Consider the following 21,666-nt stretch of genomic DNA (forward strand, 5'->3'; position numbering starts at 1 on the left):
CAAATGCAATGCAAGCTCTGAAACTGAGGTTGGCACAGATAGGCATGAAACTCAGCTTGGGATGGCAGTTGGGAGGGTGAGCAGGGAAGGCTTTTCAGAAGAGGTGGCACAAGCTGAAGGATGGAATGGATGTCGTTTTTAACAATTCCTGAAAATAGTGAACTGATACAGTAGATATGTAATGTAAATTAAAGGACCAATATGAGTAATAATGAATAATAATATGTTATTATTGAGTTAAGCAAGAAATGGAAGGATTGAGCAATACACATTTGGCAACCTTTAACGTACATACTTGACGGCCCCTAACAACGCTGTATGCAGTAATTAGAGCATATCAACCCATATGGTTCATTTCTATCGTCAAAGAAAAACACCAGATCCCTGACCCCGTATCATGACTAAGTTAGATTAAGAACAGGTTTAGAATCTTCCCTTGCAAGGCATTAATAGGAGATGTGGTTTAAATGAATAATGCCAATTCTACAAGCTTGAAATCATAGATTTATAAAGGGAAAACAGGGTGATAGAAAGCTTCTTAGCAAACACCACAATTCTTTTATCATGCAACATCAGTGAAGTCACATATTCTACAAAAGGTAATCATTTTTAAGGTGAGCATGTTGATACTGAAGGTTCCTTCTAAGTCTTTCTTGAGAATGTAGGTTAGATGGTAAAAAAGAACTTTGTACAACAGTGGGACACCATCGCCATCTTGTGCTTAACTGTCTTCACTACATCCACAAGTCAAAGAAACCAAACAAACCCATTACCCTCCAGCAGATTCCAATTCATAGCGACCCGAGAGGACAGAGTAAGAACTGTCCTCTAGGGTTTCCAAGGCTGTAATCTTTACAGAAGCAGACTGCCATGTCTTTCCTTCATGAGCAGCTGGTGGGTTCGAACCGCTGACCTTTTGGTTAGCAGCTGAGCACTTTACTACTATGTCACCAGAGCTCGTTAAGAAGCCAGTGAGGGCTGATTAACTACTGCAAAAGATCACACTTAGGACTCTCAAAAATTACAGAATATAGCTTTATTTATAGAATCTTACAAATAAAACATTTACAGTCCACATAAGTTATTTTCTTTCTAATTTCTTCTCATAACACCTGAGTTACTTAAAAAAATACTGTGATGGAATTGCAGAACTGTAAAGGGATGAACAATAAAGACCTAACAGCTATTTTTGCAAAAATCAAAGAAAACTTTTAAAGCAGATTCCCAGCATACTGCCATCTCTCTGAAAGTGGACTTACTAAAAAATAGACTTCAGGATACCCAAAGAAGCCTTCTTTTTTAACCCAGGGTGAAGGACAAATGAGGGGCAGCATAAGTTGACACTAGACACAAAATACCTCTGGGGGCAAGGACAGAGGGCAACCTGCCTCCCAGAATGAGGGTGGCAAGCAGCAGAGCCCCTCTCCCTGGGTTAGCACTCCTACATATGACTTTTCTTGCAAAAGTTAATAGGAGCTGATCCATCCCGAGAAAAGTGAGGTTGAAGATGTTAACGTCAGGGGTGAAGAATTCCTCAAAATAAAGTTGCTATTCCTTAGACTTCTAATATGGACAAATGCTTAAAACAGCAAATTTAACACTTAAAAGCCAAAAAGAAACTGCCACATCTTCAAATCATGAGGCCAGTCTGTTGCCAATGGCAACACACAGTCAGTCGGGCTATTTGAGTGTCTCCACCCCTCCTAAGCCCCAACTATGACTGGCTTCTGCACCAATGACAGTTGAAAGGATTTCCCTTCGAGGCAGCTGTCTACGAAAAGCTCTGAAGTTGATACAGGTATGCAAGAAAAGGGAAAGCATCCTACTATTTTATATTTTATTTTTTAATTTGTTAAAGATTATTATTTTTGACCTCCTCTCTTAAACTAGAAAGCCACTAACTCGAACTTAGTACCCTACTCCAAGACAAATGTTATTTTTAAGGAATGACAGGATCTATAGGGAATGCTAACATTTTCAATTTAATACATCAATGTGAGTTAAGTAAAGCAACATTTTCCAAAGTCAGAGCTTTGAGCGTTATTTTCTGCTAGCTCCTGAAAGCATTTTGAGAAAAATAAAACAGAAAAGACAATCGTTTTGAAACAGTAACAATAACAATAATATAAAAAATTAGATTCCATCGTTCAAGGAATTGGTTCTTTGGTAAAACTGGATCCTAATCCTATCAGGAGTCAATCCTGACATTTAATCTAGAATCTTGATAAATTTTCCTCCTTCAACTCATTCTCAAATCCATCAGTCAACAAGGAGAAAAAATTTCTAAAATATTGTCAGCAGTTTTCCCTCTCATGTTCTTTTCAAGAAAATTCCTGACTTGAAGGAAGTTCCCCAAGAAGAAAACCAAAATAGATGCTTTTAATTATCATATAGTGGAAAGTTTCTCTGTGTAAGGACAGAAAAACTCGCGGGTGTTGACAATGAACCAGTACCAATGAATCAGTCATGCACGCAGTTTGCTAACACAGCCCCTGGGCTGCAACTGTGGGCACCACTAAGAAAGGCTTCTGGAGAGACTGGTTCCCCAAAGTGGCTAAAGAATCTCACATTATCAATATGATAATAATAAATCAATTCACCTAGTGAACCTAGAGATTAGCTCCCCCTGAAGCCAGAGTTCTGAGGAGAAAGCTCCACAGTGCCTGAGGCTGGCCAACAATTCCACAGACAAGTATTTCCGTCCATTTTCTGAAGAGGGTTATAGCAATTGATATTCAATTTGAAACAGGACTCAACCTATTCTGGTTTGGGGGTGAGGGAGGAAGCAGTAACCTAGACAATGCCATTGAAAACCCATTTGCCACGCAAATTAGTAAGTCTCTGCAGACATCTGCAGTGCCCCAACCCAAGTTTCTGACCTTATAGCTCAGAGTTCCCTCCTACTCATCCTTGTATTTATGTCATTAGAAAATTCTAAATCTTGCCTGCACTGATTCCATTTCTGATTACCCTTGTCTAAAATAGAGCATAAAAGCACTCCAATTCTCAAAGTCAACTTGGCATTCTGCAGCAGTCCTGACCAGGGGAAGTAGGTTTGTGCAGTCTCCACTCTAAAACAAGCATCTTAAATGTGCTCAGAATGTGCTTCTAGGGAGGCGGATAAAAAGTTTCTCAGAGGATGAGAGTGGAGAAGGGAAGTGGAAGTCACAGCAAAGCCAATGGATTTCTTGCAGACCTTTCTCCCTCCACTCTGTCCATGTTAATATGAGAAGAGGAGGTCCAGGCAACTGAATCGACATGCCAGCTCCCCTGAACGGTCAAGAATCACCAGAGGTGCTGCCACAAAACCAATATCCAGCATCCCAGAGGGATAAATGACCGTCACTACAGGACACACCCATCCAGTTCTACTTCCCTTCTCATTCAGGATTATCATTGCCTCTTCTCTTGCTCTACTCATAGGTTCTCAGTTTCCATTCTCTTTGAGGGAAGTGATAGGCAACTGAACAGATTTTGAAAAACGAAAGGGATCTCTGTCTCCTGTACCTTCTCTGTAAAAATAGGTATGCCCATTTCATAATGGGCCATCTCGAGGTCCAGAATGGGATATTTAGATTCATGGGCCCCAAACTATGATTCAGCTCCTGATATTTCTAACCAAGTTATGACCACTAACTATATGTTTGCATGTATGGTAAAGAATTCAAAAGCTCTCAGTGCTGGTTCAAAGAGAAAGAGGCCAGGGTAACCAGAGGAAAAAGTGAGGCTTGTCTTCTAAGCTGCATTCAGGTTCCAGAGTTACTCTGGGAAAAGAGGGAGAGGAAAGGGTGAGAAGCGCTACCTAGAGACTGGTTACCAGGGCAGCTTATTCCTAGGACTGAGCATTTTAAAAAGGGCCGACATCTGAATGCAGGAATACAGTCTGTGTCACAGTTTTTAATAAAACTGCCTCTTCTGTGGTCCTTCATGGATGCTGAGTCCTCAGTCCAGGGATCAGGCAGCCAAGGATCCCACTTCCAAGCCCACTGGCTCTGGGCAGGGCTCTACCCAATCTGGATCTGCCCTGAATACATGGTGAGGAGCAGCATGATGGTGAATCCAGTCAAGAGGCCCAGGTTCTGGATGACAAAGGAGGTCAAGACACTGCCCTTCCTCTCATCCTCTTGGCTGACCTCATTCATCTCAGGGAACTGAGAAAGAACAAAAAAATAAACAGAGCTATAATTCTTTTCGGAACCTTGTAAGTCCAGGGCAAATTCAGTGATTGATGTATTTATAAGTAAAACTAACAGCAATAGCAGTTAAACCTTTCCTCAAGGTGATTATCACCACTTGACCACGATCTAGGCAATGTTGCACATCTGTGTGGCCCTGGATGGGTTTAGATGCTGGCTAAAAATTAACATGCTGTGATAAAAATAAACCTTTTATTGCGGACGTTAAAAACACTTGCAAAAATCTTTTGCTACCAAAACGTTGTCATCTCTTTGGGAAATCAAGCAAGTATGTAAGGGAAGAAAGAATGGAGCTATAACATGGCTGGGATTCAAGGTCTCCTGTTTCTGGGAACAGGGAGCCAGGCCTGTGAGGCAGGTGACAACTATGAGACATTCCTATTCAAGTAATGCAAAATACCCCCTAACCATGGAGAGGGCTCCTCACAGAAGGAGAAAATCTAGAATGTCTCCACGGCGTAAGGCTGCATCGTGATGGGCAACAGTCTCATCAAAGGTATTATTTTCAAAGGACATAAAAAAATAATTCATGCGAACATGCTGCAAAACATGTCAGGCCAACAAAGAAAGAAAAGAAATCAACTGATGAGTTATATAAGAAATGCAACAGATCAGGCTTTACACCAGCATTTTCAAAATGACTGCACTGGATGCACCCCATGTTAGCAGGTACAGTAGAATGTATACTTCCATATACTGCTCATAACGTAAAAAGCAGGATCATCTTTGAAAAAGGTTAAAATGTAAAGAGGTTAAGCTCTTTTAGAAAGCAATTTGGCAACGTGTATTAAAAGCCTAAATCCATGCACCCCTTTTGAGTTGGCAATTCTATTTCTGGGATTAAGGTATATATATCCTCTCACCAAATGATACCGCTGCTGCAAAGCATGTTTTCAAAGACTATGTAACATGGGAAAATGTCTACGATATATTAGGTAAAAAAAGAAACGAGACATAAAATCAAATTTCCAATGTGATTATAGTTATTTCAAAACAGACACGATACACTGAAACAAAAAAAGAAACAAACCAAAGTATTAATCGTTATTGTTGTTTTACAGCAGAATGATTCTGGGTAATTTTCTTTTCTTCCTTCCCTCCACCCTCCATCCTTCTTTTTATTTATCTATCTATCTATCTACACCTATTCAATAATATTTAAGTAAGGATCCTGGAGTTTCATTTAATCATCTTTTTTAATGATATATGCTAATCGGAGTAGAGATATTCTTCCATTGAAACCTAACGTTCTCACACACGCAAAACTATCTCTGCCCAAAAGCCACTGAATTGGACAGTTTAAACAGATGAATTGTACAGTATGTGAATGACATCTCAATAAAGCTGTTATTAAATACAAACAAATAAAAAAGCCTAATGTTCCCATAGCAGTCTCCCATCCAGCAAGTTTCATAGTTCTGCCCACGTGGCACAAGGAAAGACTTACCATATCGGCCAGAGAAATATACAAGAACATTCCTCCAGCCAGCGCAAAGATCCAATTGGCAGAGAAGTGGCTGCCAGCCAGGATCCCAAAGGCCAGGCCCACATAACAGCAGCAGGCAGAGAGGAAGTTGAAGAAGAGAGCTTGCTGGATACTCATCCCAGCATTGAGCAGAATTACGAAGTCTCCTACAGTGGGAGAACAAGAAGGGGAGGGATGCTGAAGGAAGAGTCATGCAAAGTCTTGGGAGACAGAGAATATTGATGGGGGCTGACTGCACAAACTATGAATAAAGTCTGGGTTAAAAATCAAGACAGCCACAGATTTGAGATTGAAGTAACAAGACTAAGTCCCCTTCATCTTAAATTCAGGAGCTGTACTCCATAGGGGATACTGGCCATGTACGTCCAGCCTAGAGGCTGAAAATAATTCATAGGATTTTTAAAATAGATAACCACCTAGCAATGGCCTCAATTCTCTTTTGATGGTGAAATAGAAGGTGCTCTTCTTCTCACAACTACAATGAACAGTTCTTTTTAGTAACAAAATCAAGACTGAAAGAAGTTCAGTAATTTGCCCAAAGTCAAAAGCCAATAAATAGCAAAGCCAGGATTTGACCTTGACTGAAAAGTCTGTACTTTTTACACGCTACTGCTGATAAAATAAGTACCAGACTTCCTACTCCTGGCTCATCCACTTTGTCCACCCTCAAACTTCTAACATACATTTCAACCTTGGGAAGATCAACATGACACAGGAGATAGCCTTTACTGAGCACGTGGAATAGTGTGCGGCATACAGTAAGTCCTTTTCACTATTCATTTCCATTAAATTCTATGAGGTAGGTACTATTATTAACCCCATTTTATAGGTGAGGAAACTGAGCCACAGGATATGGGGCTAGAGGAAAACAAACACTTCTGTAAAAAAAAACTATCATTTAAAAAATCATTTATTTGACTGTTAAGAAATAATGGTTTGATTTCACACAGCTTTTACCAGTTGCCATCAAGTTAATTCTGACTCATGGCGACCCCCATGTGTGTCAGAGTGGAACTGTGCTCCACAGGGCTTTCAATGGCTGATTTTTTGGAAGTAGATCACCAGGCCTTGCTTCCAAGGCATCTCTGGGTGGACTCGAACCTCTAATCCTTCAGTTAGTAGCTGAGTGTGTTAACTGTTTGTTCCACTCAGGGACTCCATCACACAGCTTAGGGACCGTGTTAATTAATTACAACAGGCATTTTGAAGGAGATTAGCAAGGAATAATCTATATGAAGGATGCCCGCACCAAAACCAAGGTGACAAAAGTGGACCAGGGGGATGCATGCTTACCTAGCTCATGTGGAAACTCCTCACAGAGAATGGCCACTGAGGTACTGATGCCTTGGAAAACAGATACAGTGAAGGAGGCGCCAATGGCCAGGCCATCAATGAAATTGTGGAGGCCATCGCTCAGAGTGATCATCCAGGCCAGAGTGCCGATATCAGAGTAGCGGACACCTTTTAGCCAGTAACATGTGCTTTGGGAAGCCTGCAGGTCCTACAAGAAAGCCCATCCCATGTCAAAGGGTAGACTATGTACCTTCAAGGTAGGCCCGAGTCATCAAGGCCATTACTGCTTCAAGGCTCCCACCAAGCAGCTGATGGCCCACTGACCTGGACAGACAGCGAGCCCACAATGACCTTCTCGTCCATCATGGAGGCCTTGCAATCCAACTCGCTGTTCTGGTGCTGAGGAATCATGTGGTCCAGATCCCCATTCTGCAGCTTCTCCATCATACCCTCCTCCTGGTCCTTCTTGGAAGGATGTGTCTCAGAGGCATAATGGCTATGTCCGTGATGATGCTGGAGGGACAAGGGGGTGGGAGGGTTGTCAGCATGCACTCACAAAACCATAAACCTTACTGAGTACCTACTCTTACTCATTCCTACCAAAGAAAATATAATCAGTAACACACAAAAGCATAGTTGTATTATAAAGCTGTACCAAGTGTGAATGTAAGGACTTGGTGTTAAATATATATCAAAGCAGTCATCTTAAAAGGGTAAATAAACACTTAGAAGGGTAAATTCCAGAGAGGCTGCCACTACTCAAAATATTTAGAGTTTCTCCTTTGTAATGACGAATTTCAATCCCTTCAGCAAATGTTTAGAGTATAACTACATACTAGGCACTAAAGATATATTTTGGGGACTACTATAATAATCGGGAGCAGTGGTGGTTCAGTGGTAGAATTCTCACCTTCCATGTGGGAGGCCTGGGTTCAATTCCCAGCCAATGTACCTCATGGACAGCCACCACCCATCTATCGGTGAAGGCCTGCATGCTGCTATGATGCTGAGTAGTTTCAACGGAGCTTCCAGACTAAGACAGACTAGGAAGAAAGGGCTGGTGATCTACTTAGGAAAATCAGCCAACAAAAACACTATGGATCCCAACAGTTGGATCCACAACTGATCATAGGGATGATGCAAAACTGGGCAGCATTTCATTGCCATGAGTCAGGTGCCAACTCACCAGCAAATAACAACACACCTAAAACAATCAGTCTCATTTCTCTGAGGTCATACTTCATCACATAGATGATGGATATACTTATCAAGCCCCTCCCTCATCTTCTAAAGGTATAACAAACCCCAGTGCCGTCGAGTCGATTCCAACTCATAGCAACCCTATAGGACAGAGTAGAACTGAACTGCCCCATAGAGTTTCCAAGGAGCACCATTCTAAAGGTATAAGTGTGTATTAAGGAAATAATCTAGAAAAAAACAAAGGGGATATATTGCTGTTTAGTAAAAAGCATACTGGCCAGATCTCATCTCTGGTCTGGCCTCACTCCCTGCTAATATATTGTGAAGTGAAATGGGATTATATGCTCATGAAATTTGTGGTTTTTAATCCATGGTGGGAGGATACCAGGTAAGCTCACGCTAACAGTGTTGAGGTAACACCACCACCACACCCAACCTACAAATACATAAACATTTTTGGAGATGGTGTCTTCCCCAGACCAATGTCTCACCTCATTTTTCTGTTTAAGAAGAATCTTCAAGACCTTCTCTGTGAAAAAGAAAAGATAAAAGCCTCCAAACACCACTGCAGACTTTGAGACATAATAGTCTTCCAGAGGGTTGAAACCAAAAGCCTGTGGACCCAGGAAAACAGAATGAGTTTAAGACAGTAAACATCTTCACTGGTTCCCTCATCTCTTAGCCACTTCCTTGACTCTAGTAAAGAGACATTCTGCACAAACTCTTCCATGCACCCATGCTCTTTTCAGCAAAATCTAATCCTTGTTTCCCTAATGTGACATCATCAGACCTGTTAAGATTCTCTCTAGCTTATTCTCTGAATCAAAAGACAGGTGGTCTTTAGCGTTTTAATCTTAGGAAGAACAGCCACAGATACTGTTTTCCACTCCTCATAAGGACTCTGTCTTTGCTACGAAGGCATACTTTGTGAGTAAATCCCATTATTTAAGGAGAAGGTCTGTTTGCGTTCAGTGTATCTAGTGTCCCTGGCTGATCTGCCTGCAGACACAAGGAAGATGGTATAATTATACTTTCTAAAATGGGAAATCCACCCCTCAGTTAAAAAGTAAGAGTTGCAGCATCTTCCTGACCACAGACCTTCCAGTGACCACAAAGCCAAGAAAGCAGACTATATTGCTGCATGTTTCTTTTTTTTTTTGGTTTTTGTTCTGGGTTTTTTTCACTTATGAAGGGGGCAAAAATGCATGGAAAGAGAACAAGAGTAGAAATCAGGGGAATCCCATCCTGCATTAAGCTCCTGAGTTATGGTAGGAGCTCAGGAAAGCGTCAGATGACCTGCACCTCAGTCTCCTGACAGAAGAGGGGACTTGAAAAAACTCCAGCCTTCTCATGAACAGGTCAAAGATAAAAGCGATCATAAGTACTAGGCTGCTTAAAAAGTGTTTTTCCTTTCTGTTTTAAAGGGACAAAATATAATTACTACCCCCTACCATAGTTTTCTGGAATCCCTGGGTGGTACAAATGGTTAATGGAAGTTTGAGTCCTTCCAGAGGTGCTTTGGAAGAAAGGCCTGGTGATCTATTTCCAAAAACTCAGCCGTTGAAAACCGTATGGATTTCAGCTCTACTCTGACACGTGTGGGGTCGCCAGGAGCTGGAGTCGATACGACATCCGCTGGTGGTCACTGTAGTTTTCAAAGAGCCGAGTTCTAGAGTAGAAACGCAACACACAGGCCAACTTCGGGAAAAATGACGTGAAAACAGGCAACTAACACCTCTTTACAAAAAGCCGTGCAGGATGGCAGAGTACAAAAGCATGGCTTTAAGTTATAAAACCGGGATTCTAGGCTTCGTGAATCTTGTGCAGGTCAGATTCCTTATCTGTTAAACGGGTAAAAAATTACTTGTTCTATAGATTTCAGAATTGATCAACTAAGGAAACTCGCAATAGCATTCTGGAAAACATAAAGTGCTATGTAAGAAGCACGTGGTATCACCTTTTTGCTTCAGTTACTGCTATGTCCAGGCCTGTCAGACCACCACAATGCCTGAATCTGTTGCTGTTGAGTTGATTCCAATGCACAGCAACCCTAGACAACATCATCTTGAGGCCGGTCCTATTATTTTCCCCATTTTACATAGGAGGAAACAAATGCAGAGAGGTTAAGTGACTTGCCCAAGGTCACAGAATTTGCACATGGTGGAGCTGGGATTTGAACCCAGACTGCCTGATGTATAGAGTTCATGTTCTTCAACCTACATTATGCTGCCTCTCCTAGCTCATACCTACAAGTCCTTACTCTACTTTCCAAAACGGAAGGACCCTGACGTCTCCTCTCTATGCCTTCCATCTAAATGGAGGGTCCTCCCACTGTTCCCCCAGAAGGCAGGCTGTGCTCCTGTGTGACAAAGCCCTGGCTTGTCATACCTCGGGGATGAGCTGGAAGAGGGCGTTGGAGTAGAGGGTTCCAATCGCCAGAGCTATGAAGTAGAGCAGCAGCCTCTTGTAAAAAGTCTTCTTCATGAAGGGCACCACGCTGGCCCCCATGAGGGAGCAGAGGGAGATGATGGTCACACAGAGGAGACCGTATCCCCACACTGCCGCAGGGGAGGGCCAGCCCCACCCAGGACAGGGAGAAGGGTGGACGCCACATTGCACGGTAACCACAGTAACCGCCATTTAGGGAGGGGAAGGTGGAGAGGATGGGAAAGTAACAAGGGAAATGTTGGTGGATATTAACAAAAGGAAACAAAAAAGAAAAATCAGAGAGAAACAAGTAGGGAGGGAGAGAGAAATAGAAAATTTGTTAGTGATTCGAGTCTGATGAAATTTTCTTCAATCAGTTCAGAAGAAGTGAGGAGGAATTCAAGGTGATCTTGGAACCCTGTGACTCCCGCCCCTGTGGCCTTTGGTGGCCCAAGTCACACCTGCCAGCAGGGAAGTGAATGCTGCCAGGGTGGTTGCTGCTTCTGGCACACGCCTGAGGTATGCTCAGGACTATTACAGAGGCTGCCCATGACAGACTTTGGACTCGAGGGCTCTCCTCAATAGCAAACAAGAGCAGCGGAAAGAGATCAATCGTTGGGCTGTGTTTGTTTTGTACATTCGATCTGTATTGCATATGCACATGTGACACGACCTGGATTTGGTTTGGTTTGTGCAAAATACAACAAAGTCAGATGTGCAGGGCAGAGTGTGGAAAACAAGTAAGGGTCAATTCCCACAAAATTTCAGTTTCTTAACTTCTCAGTGTTTTTTGTCTCCATTTGCATTGAGAGCAACTCAAGCATAGAAAACAGAGTTCCATGATCACCAAGTCACAAAAATATTTCCTCTGGCATTTCCCAGTATCACACACTCCAGGCTTTGAGTCCAGGCCCAGATGGGGCAGGACAGAACTGGGCTGAGATGAGAACGTCCTCTGCAAGCCACAGGGGTGGAGTATGTACAATGATTTGATTTCCATTCAAACTGGCAACGAGCCATCACATTTCAAGTCTTCAAACAATTAATAAATTACATTCCTGGAGCTGAAAATATAGCCCAAGATGAGGCCTCCCCTGAGAAGTGCTGAGTTGACTCATGGGGGATTTTGAGAAAGCATCAAGGTGGCGAACCTTAAATCAGATTCCTTTTTTCATTATGAAGGAAGAACAGGGAAGGCACAGGAATCCCCCTGGCACTTTTCTGGGTTTGAATCTTCTGATTGGGACAGGCTGGGAAGCCGCTGGCAGACTCTTTATGAAATGCGGCGCCCACAGTTCTCAGAGGGGTTGAAGATGTGTCTGCGTCCCTATCTGAGCTGAAAAGGCAGGCTGTCAGCTTGGGTCTTATTTTTATAGCTCCTCAGTGACAAAAATTAGAAAACAAAGTTAACAAACATTTCCAAACAGTCAAGTAAGGGTACCAGGAATTCAGTCCTATCAGGACAAAGTCAAGATGCAAGGTATGAAGGATTGGGTGCCCCTTTCATTTATTTCGTATTTTTAAACTTATTTGATTGCATTTTTACATAGTCTTTGTTCTATGTGTGGCCCTCTCTGCTACAAATTAAGGACTGCTTGAAAAAGGGATAGCTTAACTTCAGGATTACTTCATTTCTACTCATCAGGTGGTAACCTGATTCCAGATGAACAATCTCTTGGTGGCCATGCTTAACCACTACTGGGGTTTCTAGTTAGAAGGGAGGGGCTGTGTAATACCAAGGGTATGGAGAACATCCATGAGCTACAGCTTTCCTTCCGAGCCCTACAAATGGGGCTTACGAAAGGTACTGAGGTACGGAGGTCCCCAACGGGGAGGGCAAATGCTAAGAGCCTTGCATCTGACACTACCTGAAGAGGCCAGAGGCAAGCCTGAGTACCCCAAGGAGTGAGAGAAGGCCCCTGAGATCCAAAGGTAGAAGTCAATTGCATCTCTTGATGTGAGGGATCAATTAATTTCTCAGGTGTCAGTTGGGTGCCTTATAACACAGGATGTAGGGAAACATCAGCCAAAGGAAGGCTCAGCTGTGACGCCCAAGGGAAAAAGAACACGTAAGAGGGGTTTTCGTGTTTCTGTTCTACTGCACCTCTGGGATCAGCTGGAAGAGCGCGTTAGAGAACAGCGTTCCAATGGACAGGGCGATGAAGTAAGTGAGCACACGGCTGAAAAACGCTTTCTCGGTGCAGGGCAGGACGAGAACTCCCAGGAGAGAGGCCAGGTTAATCAGTGACACACTGAGGAAACCAAAGCCCCACACTGTGGAGGAACAAGAACAGACGAGGGCCTCTATTATTGAGGGTGGGTAGGAGCATCCCTGCTGCCTGGGTGTGCCCGTCCCAGATCAGGTGTGGAGAGGGCAGCCGGAGGAGATCAACCAACCCATCAGCAAATACTTAATGGTGTCCATCTTCTGCTAGGTGCTGTGGACAAGCCTAAGAAAAATATATCAAAGCTGCTATCCAAAAGATGCTTACCTTTTGGATGGAGAGACAGATGAGAACATGAAAGGTTAAATACCATATGTGTTAAATAACAACAGCAGAAAACAATGCCACATAACCCAAGGCCTCATATGCTAGTGGCGCACACCAGTTACAGGATTTTAGAAGGGTAATCTCATACATTCACAGACCAGGGTTAGTCCAGTGTGGCTGGAGCAGAGCTATGGGAGAAAGAAGTGGGCCAAGGGCAGACTCTGCAGGGTTTTAAATGTTAAACTAAAAAAACAAAACAAAACCCAGCATTTGTCCCTCTGTGGTTTAACGAAAACCAAAAAGAAAAATGGACCAAAGACAGCATCCACAAGGCTGATCAAAAAGTCCCACACTTGGAACATGCACCAGCCACACAGCCCAAGAGTCTGACCATGTGCCAGACCAGGTCTGTGAACGCAGAAAATAAAAGTACAGTCATGAATTCTTCCCTCCTGATGTGGACAACCTGGTCCTGGGGCAAACATTCAGGGAGGCTCACAATCAGGAGACAGGCCCCAGCAATCAGTGTGAGGCCAAGCAGGAAGATCAGGCCCCTCCTTCCTCTCCCAGCTTACCTTCAATGTTGCTTGGCTTCCCCTCTTCTGTCTGCTCACTCTCCTCCTTTTCCTGGTTCTTGGAAGTGCAGGCCTGGATATCCAGCTGCTGGAGAATGGTGGGGCAAAACTCCTGGAACTTAGTCCTCCCAATCCGCGACTCCTCACTGAGATTGTGGGCAGCAAAGAGGTCTCCAGAACTGAAGCACTGAAACAAAGTGGGGGGAGGGTGCAAAAAGGGTGCTAAAAGTCATACCTTGCCCCTTGGCAGCCATCTATTCAGCCTTCTAACAGAAAAAGGAGAAGACAGGCAGATTTCAGGGACTCCGTGGGCTAATTTCCAGAGATGATAGCAAAGTAGTCCCTAAACTTAGAAAAACTGATAAGCAATGTTAGAGAGCAGCACACCCATCTGTAAATGGTTGCTTGGGAAGTTTTGGGAACAATTAAATTCCAATCATTGTGACCATCGTGTGGTTTCTAGAAAGCTTCATTCAGATACCGAATCTAGTTGCCTATCACAATAGCCCAGGGAGCTATTATATTAAAATGCACATTCCAGAAACTTCTCCAGAGTTGAGTACTGGTATCTATAGGGGTGGGGCTCCCTGGAAACTGTGGTACCTCCGAATCAAACCAACATGTGGGGACTATGTTGACAGAGGTTAACTTAGCACATCGAGTTGATTCTGACGCATGGCGACCCCATGTATTACAGAGTAGATCTGTGCTCCACAGGGTTTTCTTGGTTGTAACCTTTGTGGAAGCCAGGCCTTTCTTCCATGGTGCTACTAGGTGGGTATGAACCACCAACCTTTAGGAGTCGAGTGCAAACTGCACCACCCAGGGACCTTAACAGAGGATGGGGAAGGAAAATCTAAAAGATTCAAACTCTGCCAAGGGGCAAGTGCGGGTAGGCCAGTGCACATGAGCACTCCAGTCCCCTTGGAAGGTAGCAGGTAATGGTTCTCATTCCTATGAAATGCTGCAGTGTTACTATCTCTCAGATTCACCCCTCTGGGTGTGCTGACAAAATAAGAGTTTCTGGGCCTATAAGGAAACCTGGTGGCATAATGGTTACGAGCTACGGCTGCTAACCAAAAGGTCGGCAGTTTGACTCTATCAGGTGCTCCTTGGAAACCCTATGGGGCAGTTGTACTCTGTCCTATTAGAGTTGCTATGAGTTGAAAATCGACTTGACGGCAATGGTTTTTTTTTTCTTTTTTTGGTGGGGGAGCCCTATAAAGCTGAGGGCTGGGCTCTGGTGACCTGAAGACACTGCTGCTGTCCTGGGAGGCTCTGAAACCCACCCTGGAAAGCATCTGGAGTCAGGCTGCTGTGCCCTCTGGGGGCACACTCTCAGTATTATTCCAGCTCACACTCATCTCCCTTTCTCATTCCTGAATCCTAGTTACTGTCCAACCCACAAAATTTAACACTTCATTTTAATACCAGCTATCTTTGTTCTCTGTTGATCTCTCCATCTTAACCGTAAACTCATAAGATATGACTCATTTCTCTCTCTTTCTCACAACACTCAGCACTGAGAACAAAGTAGATATATAAAGACATGGCCAGTTGACTTATATTTGGCTGCCACAAATACTTCACACTGAATAGCTAAGAAGATATGAAAGAAAGAACACAGAACGAGGAGCCAAAAGACCTGAGCTCTTAGTCCTGGTTCCGCCAGTAACTCACTGTGTATGGGACCCTCAGTATTCTCCCCTATGAAATTAGGATCATCCCACCCTCATCTGGAGGTACTATGAGGCGCACATGGCATAGTGTTCAAAGTGCTTTGTAAACTGTAAAATCTATTAGAAATGCTAACTGTCCTGGGAGCTGGAGCTTTCCAGAGGTTCCAGGTGATCCAAGCACAGTTCTAAGAAAGAGTCTGGAGGGCTTCGAACCCCTACTTCACTACTGTCCTTTGCTAAGGGCTTCAAAACACTGTTCAAGTGGTCAGGGGGAGGCTTTGTTGATTGAGACGAAGGGTGAAAAAGAATGGGCCTATCTGCTGTGTTATCAAGATTTGTCTGCCTTAAGCTTACCCATAGGAGCCCTGGTGGTGCAATGGTTAAGTGCTCAGCTGCTAACCAAAAAGTTGGTTTTTCCTAACTACCCAGCAGCTCCACGGGAGAAAGACCTGCTCCTGTAAAGATTACAGCCAAGAAAACCCTATGGGGCAGTTCTATTCTGACACATGGGGTTGCTGTGAGTCAAAAAATCAACAAGAACCGTATCCCAAGCGGCTCAGCTACCCTGTGCCCAAGTTGACTGAACTGTGAGACAGCAGGGGCAGTGCTGGGCAGAGCAGCTGGCCGAGATGGGGCCCTTACCCTGGAGAGGTTCCTCTGCTCCTGCTTGGGCTGGGTGACATTATCCTGGCCCACTCCCACAACCAGGTGGTTGAGTAGGGCCTTCAGCTGCTGCAGAGTGAGGCTGTCCCCCTCACCGTAGCGATGCATGAGATTCTGCAAGAAGGAGGCAGCACTGATGGGTGGCGTCCCCGCAGACAAAGCCTGAGCTTCGGGGGCAATTCTCCATAAGCTGAGCAGGGTAAGCAGGAAGCAGCCATGGAAGGGTGGATGGAGCAGCTTCATGGTGTCTAAACAGGCCTGCAAGAGAAACAAGCCAGGTGGAGGTGAGCTTTAAGGAAATCTACCTCTTCTCCCACTCTCTCCGTCAGCCAGTAACAGACTAGACCCGTGGGCCATAGCCCAGGAGGGGGCTTTGATTCATTCCTCTTCTTCAGACTTGGAATTCAGTCAGTATCAAAGTCTGACTCAAAATAAATTCAGTGCTCACTCCTTCTCTAGTTCCTCTGCCTAGCTTTTGAGAAAAATCCTCCTTTTGAAAGGATGGAATAAAAAATAATAAAATAACAAATTCCACAGGCTTGCCTAGATACAATTTAAAAATTAAAACACAATAAAACCATGTGGTTGCCATGAAGTCAACTCTAGCTCATGGTGACCCCATGTGTGTCAGAGTAGAAGTGTGCTCTATAATTCTTCATAAAAAAACACAAAACCAACACCCATTGCTGTCGAGTCGATTCCAACTCATAGCGATGCTATAGGACAGGGTAGAACTGCCCCATAGGGTTTCCAAAGAGCATCTGGTAAATTTGAACTGCTGAACTTTTGGTTAGCAGCTGTAGCTCTTAACCACTACACCACCAGGGTTTCCATAGTTCTTCATATGGGAGTATAAAACCCGAAACTCATTGCTGTCGAGTTGATTCCAACTCACAGTGATCCTATAGGATAGGGCAGAACTGCCCCATAGGGTTTCCAAGGAGTGGCTGGTGGATTCCAACTGCTGACATTTTGGTTAGCAGCCAAATGCTTAACCACTGCACCACCAGAGCCCCATGTGGGAGTGTAGATGAGGCAAAATTGGCCATTTGCTGATAATTGTTGAAACTGAGTGCTGGGTAGATGGGAATTCATTATATAATTCTACCTACTTTTGTACATGTTTGAAATTCTCTGTAACAAAAAGTTATTAAATAATAAATACTATAACTAAAAGAAAAAAAAAACCAGACTGGGTAAAATATACAAACGTTTATGTCTACACTGCACCAAATTAGTGAACAAACAAAAAATACTCAGCCTTTATACTACATTAATACAAATGTAAAAAAAAATGGATGGTGCCATTTTGCTACTTATTAAAGTAGTAAAACAGATTTTCCTAGATACAACACCTAATGTTAGTGAGATTAAACAATGGAATAAAACACTGCTGAGGGTTGTATAAATAATATGATTCTTTTGAAAAGTTATATAATAATAAAAATATTTAAATCCTTGAAATTAGTAATACTAATTATACTTCTAGAATTTATCCTAGTAGATGTAATTCAAAAATAAAAAGGCTATAGACAGAAAGATGTGTTATGGTCAAGTGAATCATAATATACCATATCGATTTCATGGAATATTATGCAACTCTAAAAAATGAGAATCATAATATTAAGTAAATAAAGAAGAACAATTATATAAGAGTTAGGAACCAAGAAGGAGGGGAGGGGTGGTAGATAAGTGGTAACTTTGGTGAAGGGTAACACAGTACACAATACTGGGGAAGTCAACACAACTTGACCACAGCAAGGTCAATGACACATCCAAACTCCCTGAGGGACCAAATTACTGGGGTGAGGGCTGGGGACTATGGTCTCAGGGAATATCTAGCTCAATTGGCATAACAGAGTTTATAAAGAAAATGTTTTACACCCTACTTTGGTGAGTAGTGTCTGCGTCTTAAAAGCTTGTGAGAAGCCATCTCAGGTACCCCACTGGTCCCACCCTGTCTGAAGCAAGGAAGAATGAAGATTAGTCTACAGCACTAATGGGCCACAACTACCATACCCTCTACCAGGCTCAGCCAGCACAACCCAGCTACCACCACCGAATGCTCTGACAGGGATCACAACAGAGGGTCCTGAACAGAGCTAGAGACAAATGTAGAACAAAATTCTAACTCACAAAAAAAAAAAAAAAGACCAGACTTACTGGTCTGATGGAGCCTGGAAGAATCCCAAGAGTATGGCCCCTGGACACCCTTTTCAATAAGTATTGAAGTCCCTCATGAGGTTCACCCTTCAGCCGAAGATTAGACAGGCCCATAAATCAAATAATAATAAACGTAGTTCAACCACATGTATGAGATCACCAGCGCAGGGGCAAGGATGAGAAGGCAGGAGGGGACAGGGAAGCTGGACGAATGGAAATGGGAAACCTAAGGTCGAGAAGGGGAGAGTGTTGACGTGTCACGGGGTTGGCAACCAATGTCACAGAACAATATGTGTATTAATTGTTCAATGAGAAACTGACTTGTTCTGTAAACCTTCATCTAAAGAACAATTAAAAAAAAAAAAGTAATCTTTTCCACAATCAAAAAAGAGAGAGATTAAACAAGTGAGCAGGGGAGACACGGGGTACGATAGATGCCAAGACACTTGGAGTCGCAAAGAGAAAAAAAAAAAAGCCTTCCCCTAAAGCCGGCACTCTGAATTTCGACCTGTAGCCTCCTAAACTGTGAGAAAATAAATTTGTTAAAACCAAAAAAAAAAAAAAAAAGAACCAAGGAGGAACACAGAAAAACGAAAGCTTAACTGTGAACTCCCAGAAGAACAAACAAATCAGTCTTTTAAGAAATGCAACTAGAAAGTTCCTTAGAAGCTAGGATGGTGAGACTTTGACTCACTTACTTTGGACACATCAGGAAAGGCCAAGCACTAGAAAAGAACATCATGGTTGGTAAAGTGGAGGATTGGCAAAGGCAAGGGAGGCCCTAAGTGAGATGGATTGACATAGTGGTCAAAACAAGGGACTCAAACATAGCAACCATGAAGATGGCACAGGACGAGGCAATGTTTCATTCTGTTATACGTAAGGTTGCTATGAGTCTGAGCTAACTCGATGGCAACCAACAACAACACAGCTAATAGGACTGATGATGATTTTTCTTCTGTTAATAATTTCCCTTAAAACCCAGTTAGTATAGTTACAATTTGATTAGTGAAATAAACAAATACCAAGGGGGGAAAATGATCCTCCTTAATCCAGACCCCCGAGTCCAAATCTCCGCAGTCCTTTCCACTCCTCCCCAGGCACCTAGGGCCCTAACACTGGATGTCTGACAGTGAATGTCGGGGTGTCTCCCCCTCTGACCTTTGCTTGTGAGAAGGGCACTAGAGCAGAGCGGTTAAGAGCAGCTTATTTGAATCCTGGCTCTGCTTTTTTTTTTTTCTGCCAATTATCAGCTGTGTGAACTCTGGTTAATTATTTAACCACAGCCAACAGTCTAGAACCACCCAGAGTGGTGATACAGTTTACCATGGCCTTTGGTGTCAGACAAGCCTAGCTTGAAGTCCTCAGTGCTGCTTACCAGATCAATGAACTTAGGCAAGTCACCTAGCCTCTCTCTACCTCAGTTTTCTCATCTATAAAATTGGTACCTACCTCAGTGGATTATTGTGAGGATTTAATGTCATTGGCTTTTGTAGGGCTCTGTGGTAAGGCCCTCACAGACTGCCTGAACTATAGAAAGTCCTCAATAAAATTTAGCTGTAAGACTCAAAATTTGCAGAGTTCCTCCACATTGACTCTCAGCCCAAACATTAAACTGCTAACGGAACTATCAGGAATACACTGGTGGTTAGCTTTACTTTCAGCTAATAATGATCATAATTCTAGGCCTGTAGCACACACATCACACAAGTCCCCAGCCACAAGTATAACCAGGAATATCCCAGGCTTTAAATTCCAAACATGGGGCATGCAAAGAACCTGGGGTTATAAAATGGCACCCTCCAAAATTTTTAATGGAATATACTTTGAGTCACATAAATGGATGGATTAGGCATCAGCAAAAATGGTCATTTAGAAAAGTGTTGCTTTGAGACTAACAATTCTCAAATCTGCAACAAGAAGAACCAAAAGTTAAATTATGGTGAACAAGGTGGATTTTAGACAAAATGACTAGAACCCATTGTACAAAGAAAGCTGCCACTCACCTGATGCTACTGTAATCTGTCTAAGGCTCCTACTGTGTTGTCAAAATAAATGGGAGGAGGTCTGCCTGGATTTGGAAAAAGAGAGACAAAGAGATGATGATGACAGCAGCTACCAGAAACCAAGTATTTAGCAAAACCTTGCTAAGCCCCTGACATTCACTAATTCCTTTAAAAGAAGTTGTTAAACTTACCCTGATCTAATGAATGAGGAAGCTGGGGTTCAGAGATTAGGAAATTTGATCCACAGCCGGCAGGTAGTGAAACCAGGAACTGAGTTTTTTTCATGAGTTAAAATCAAGTCTGAATGACACTAATGTCAGTGCGCTCTTAGCCACTGTCCTCGCTGTGTAGAGACAGAAAAATACAGGTCCTAGATGCCATGGAGAGCCACAAAATCCTGCTTGTCCCCAGCAGGATCTCTACGCCCCAATAAGCACCCCAAATCCAGTTTTAAGATGCCCTGAAGGCCTGTGTGAGTGACACCCCATGTATGCTAAGTGCCTCAGAGGCCAGACTTTATTACATGGTTCCTTCTGTAGAATCACTTGTGGAAAAAAACAACTGTTTTTACTTCAGAAATATTTCTCAAAATATCTGCAAAAACACTCAGAAAACACAAATACATTTCAAGTGTGAGAAACATGAGGCAGGTGCTAGAAGCTTTGCCACATACAGGTAACCACTCTCTCTCTCCCCCAGCACTGCTGCCTTTTCATCTGGGAAACCAGCTGCTTTGGGTTTCACTGATGCCCAGAAGACAGCACCAGGCTCAGGAGTCTACACCAGTTTCCACAGAGCTGAGAGACATGACTCGGCCTGCCTGACCCAATACCTGAAACATGCACCTGCTCCCCAAAGAGTCAAGGGATGGTCTAAAACAACTTGAGGGCAATAAGAAGTCCTGTTCTGGAGACCTTAGAGTTGCTAAAGTCACTTCAGAGCTAAGGGAACCTGGCCTTTTGGCAGACTTGGAAGGGGAGCTTTCCGTTCCAGTGGAGATTTTATTTTTTTCTTAACTACAAGTTATTCTTAGGAAAAAAAAAAAAAGTTTACAAAAGATTCTTTGAAGGAAAAATGAAGAGACGAGAAGAAGGAATCATCTACAGCTCTAGGTGCAGCCGGGATGGTGGGGAAGGGCAGTAGGCCTTCAGCAGGGGTCCCCACCACATGGCCCTGGCCGTAGGAAAAAGCCCTGTTCCATTCAGGCCATGGAAACTGGTGGGCCTCCGGGGGAGCTACTCCAGTCCTCCTAGGCGGCTGAGCCAGCTGCCCTCAAATAAAGAAAGGATACTTCCAGGGGTATTAAGGACAGCGGACAGTACAGGGCATGAAAACAGGCTGGGAAGAGACAAAGGCTCATGTATGCTGTTGACTCTGAGGTCCCAGCTCTTCCTCCTGAAGAGAACCTTGAGTCTCTCTACCCTTTTGTTCACTTGGCTCAAGTTCAAAGAAGTAAATTATTTTAGTGCCTTAGGTCTGTCTCCCA

The 21,666-nt window shown here is 43.3% G+C and overlaps 1 protein-coding gene and 1 non-coding gene across 7 annotated transcripts in view; one reads left to right on the plus strand and one right to left on the minus strand.

The window, feature by feature from the left end:
- Window positions 1-993: 993 nt before the first annotated feature.
- The window catches only part of SLC39A14 (solute carrier family 39 member 14), a 57,349-nt gene continuing 36,676 nt past the window's right edge, over window positions 994-21,666 (minus strand). For 2 of the 6 annotated variants that reach the window (XM_049865951.1, XM_049865952.1), the window contains exons 2-11: window positions 20,372-20,523; window positions 20,181-20,245; window positions 15,991-16,269; window positions 13,670-13,856; window positions 10,564-10,733; window positions 8,667-8,789; window positions 7,300-7,488; window positions 6,976-7,183; window positions 5,644-5,828; window positions 996-4,151 (exon numbers count right to left, since the gene is read on the minus strand). In XM_049865951.1, the coding sequence (XP_049721908.1) occupies window positions 4,005-4,151; window positions 5,644-5,828; window positions 6,976-7,183; window positions 7,300-7,488; window positions 8,667-8,789; window positions 10,564-10,733; window positions 13,670-13,856; window positions 15,991-16,254 (1,473 nt within the window). In that variant the 5' untranslated portion in view covers window positions 16,255-16,269; window positions 20,181-20,245; window positions 20,372-20,523 and the 3' untranslated portion in view covers window positions 996-4,004. Of the gene's footprint in view, window positions 4,152-5,643; window positions 5,829-6,975; window positions 7,184-7,299; window positions 7,489-8,666; window positions 8,790-10,563; window positions 10,734-12,706; window positions 12,877-13,669; window positions 13,857-15,990; window positions 16,270-20,180; window positions 20,246-20,371; window positions 20,524-21,666 lie in introns of all 6 variants that reach the window. The other 4 variants (XM_049865948.1, XM_049865953.1, XM_049865949.1 and 1 more) reach the window with 3 other exon arrangements.
- TRNAG-UCC (transfer RNA glycine (anticodon UCC)) lies at window positions 7,856-7,926 on the plus strand. Its single transcript has one exon. It is a non-coding gene; the product is annotated as a tRNA-Gly (tRNA).

The sequence above is a fragment of the Elephas maximus genome, chromosome 22 (genome assembly GCF_024166365.1).
Source record: "Elephas maximus indicus isolate mEleMax1 chromosome 22, mEleMax1 primary haplotype, whole genome shotgun sequence".
Taxonomy (NCBI): Eukaryota; Metazoa; Chordata; class Mammalia; order Proboscidea; family Elephantidae; genus Elephas; species Elephas maximus.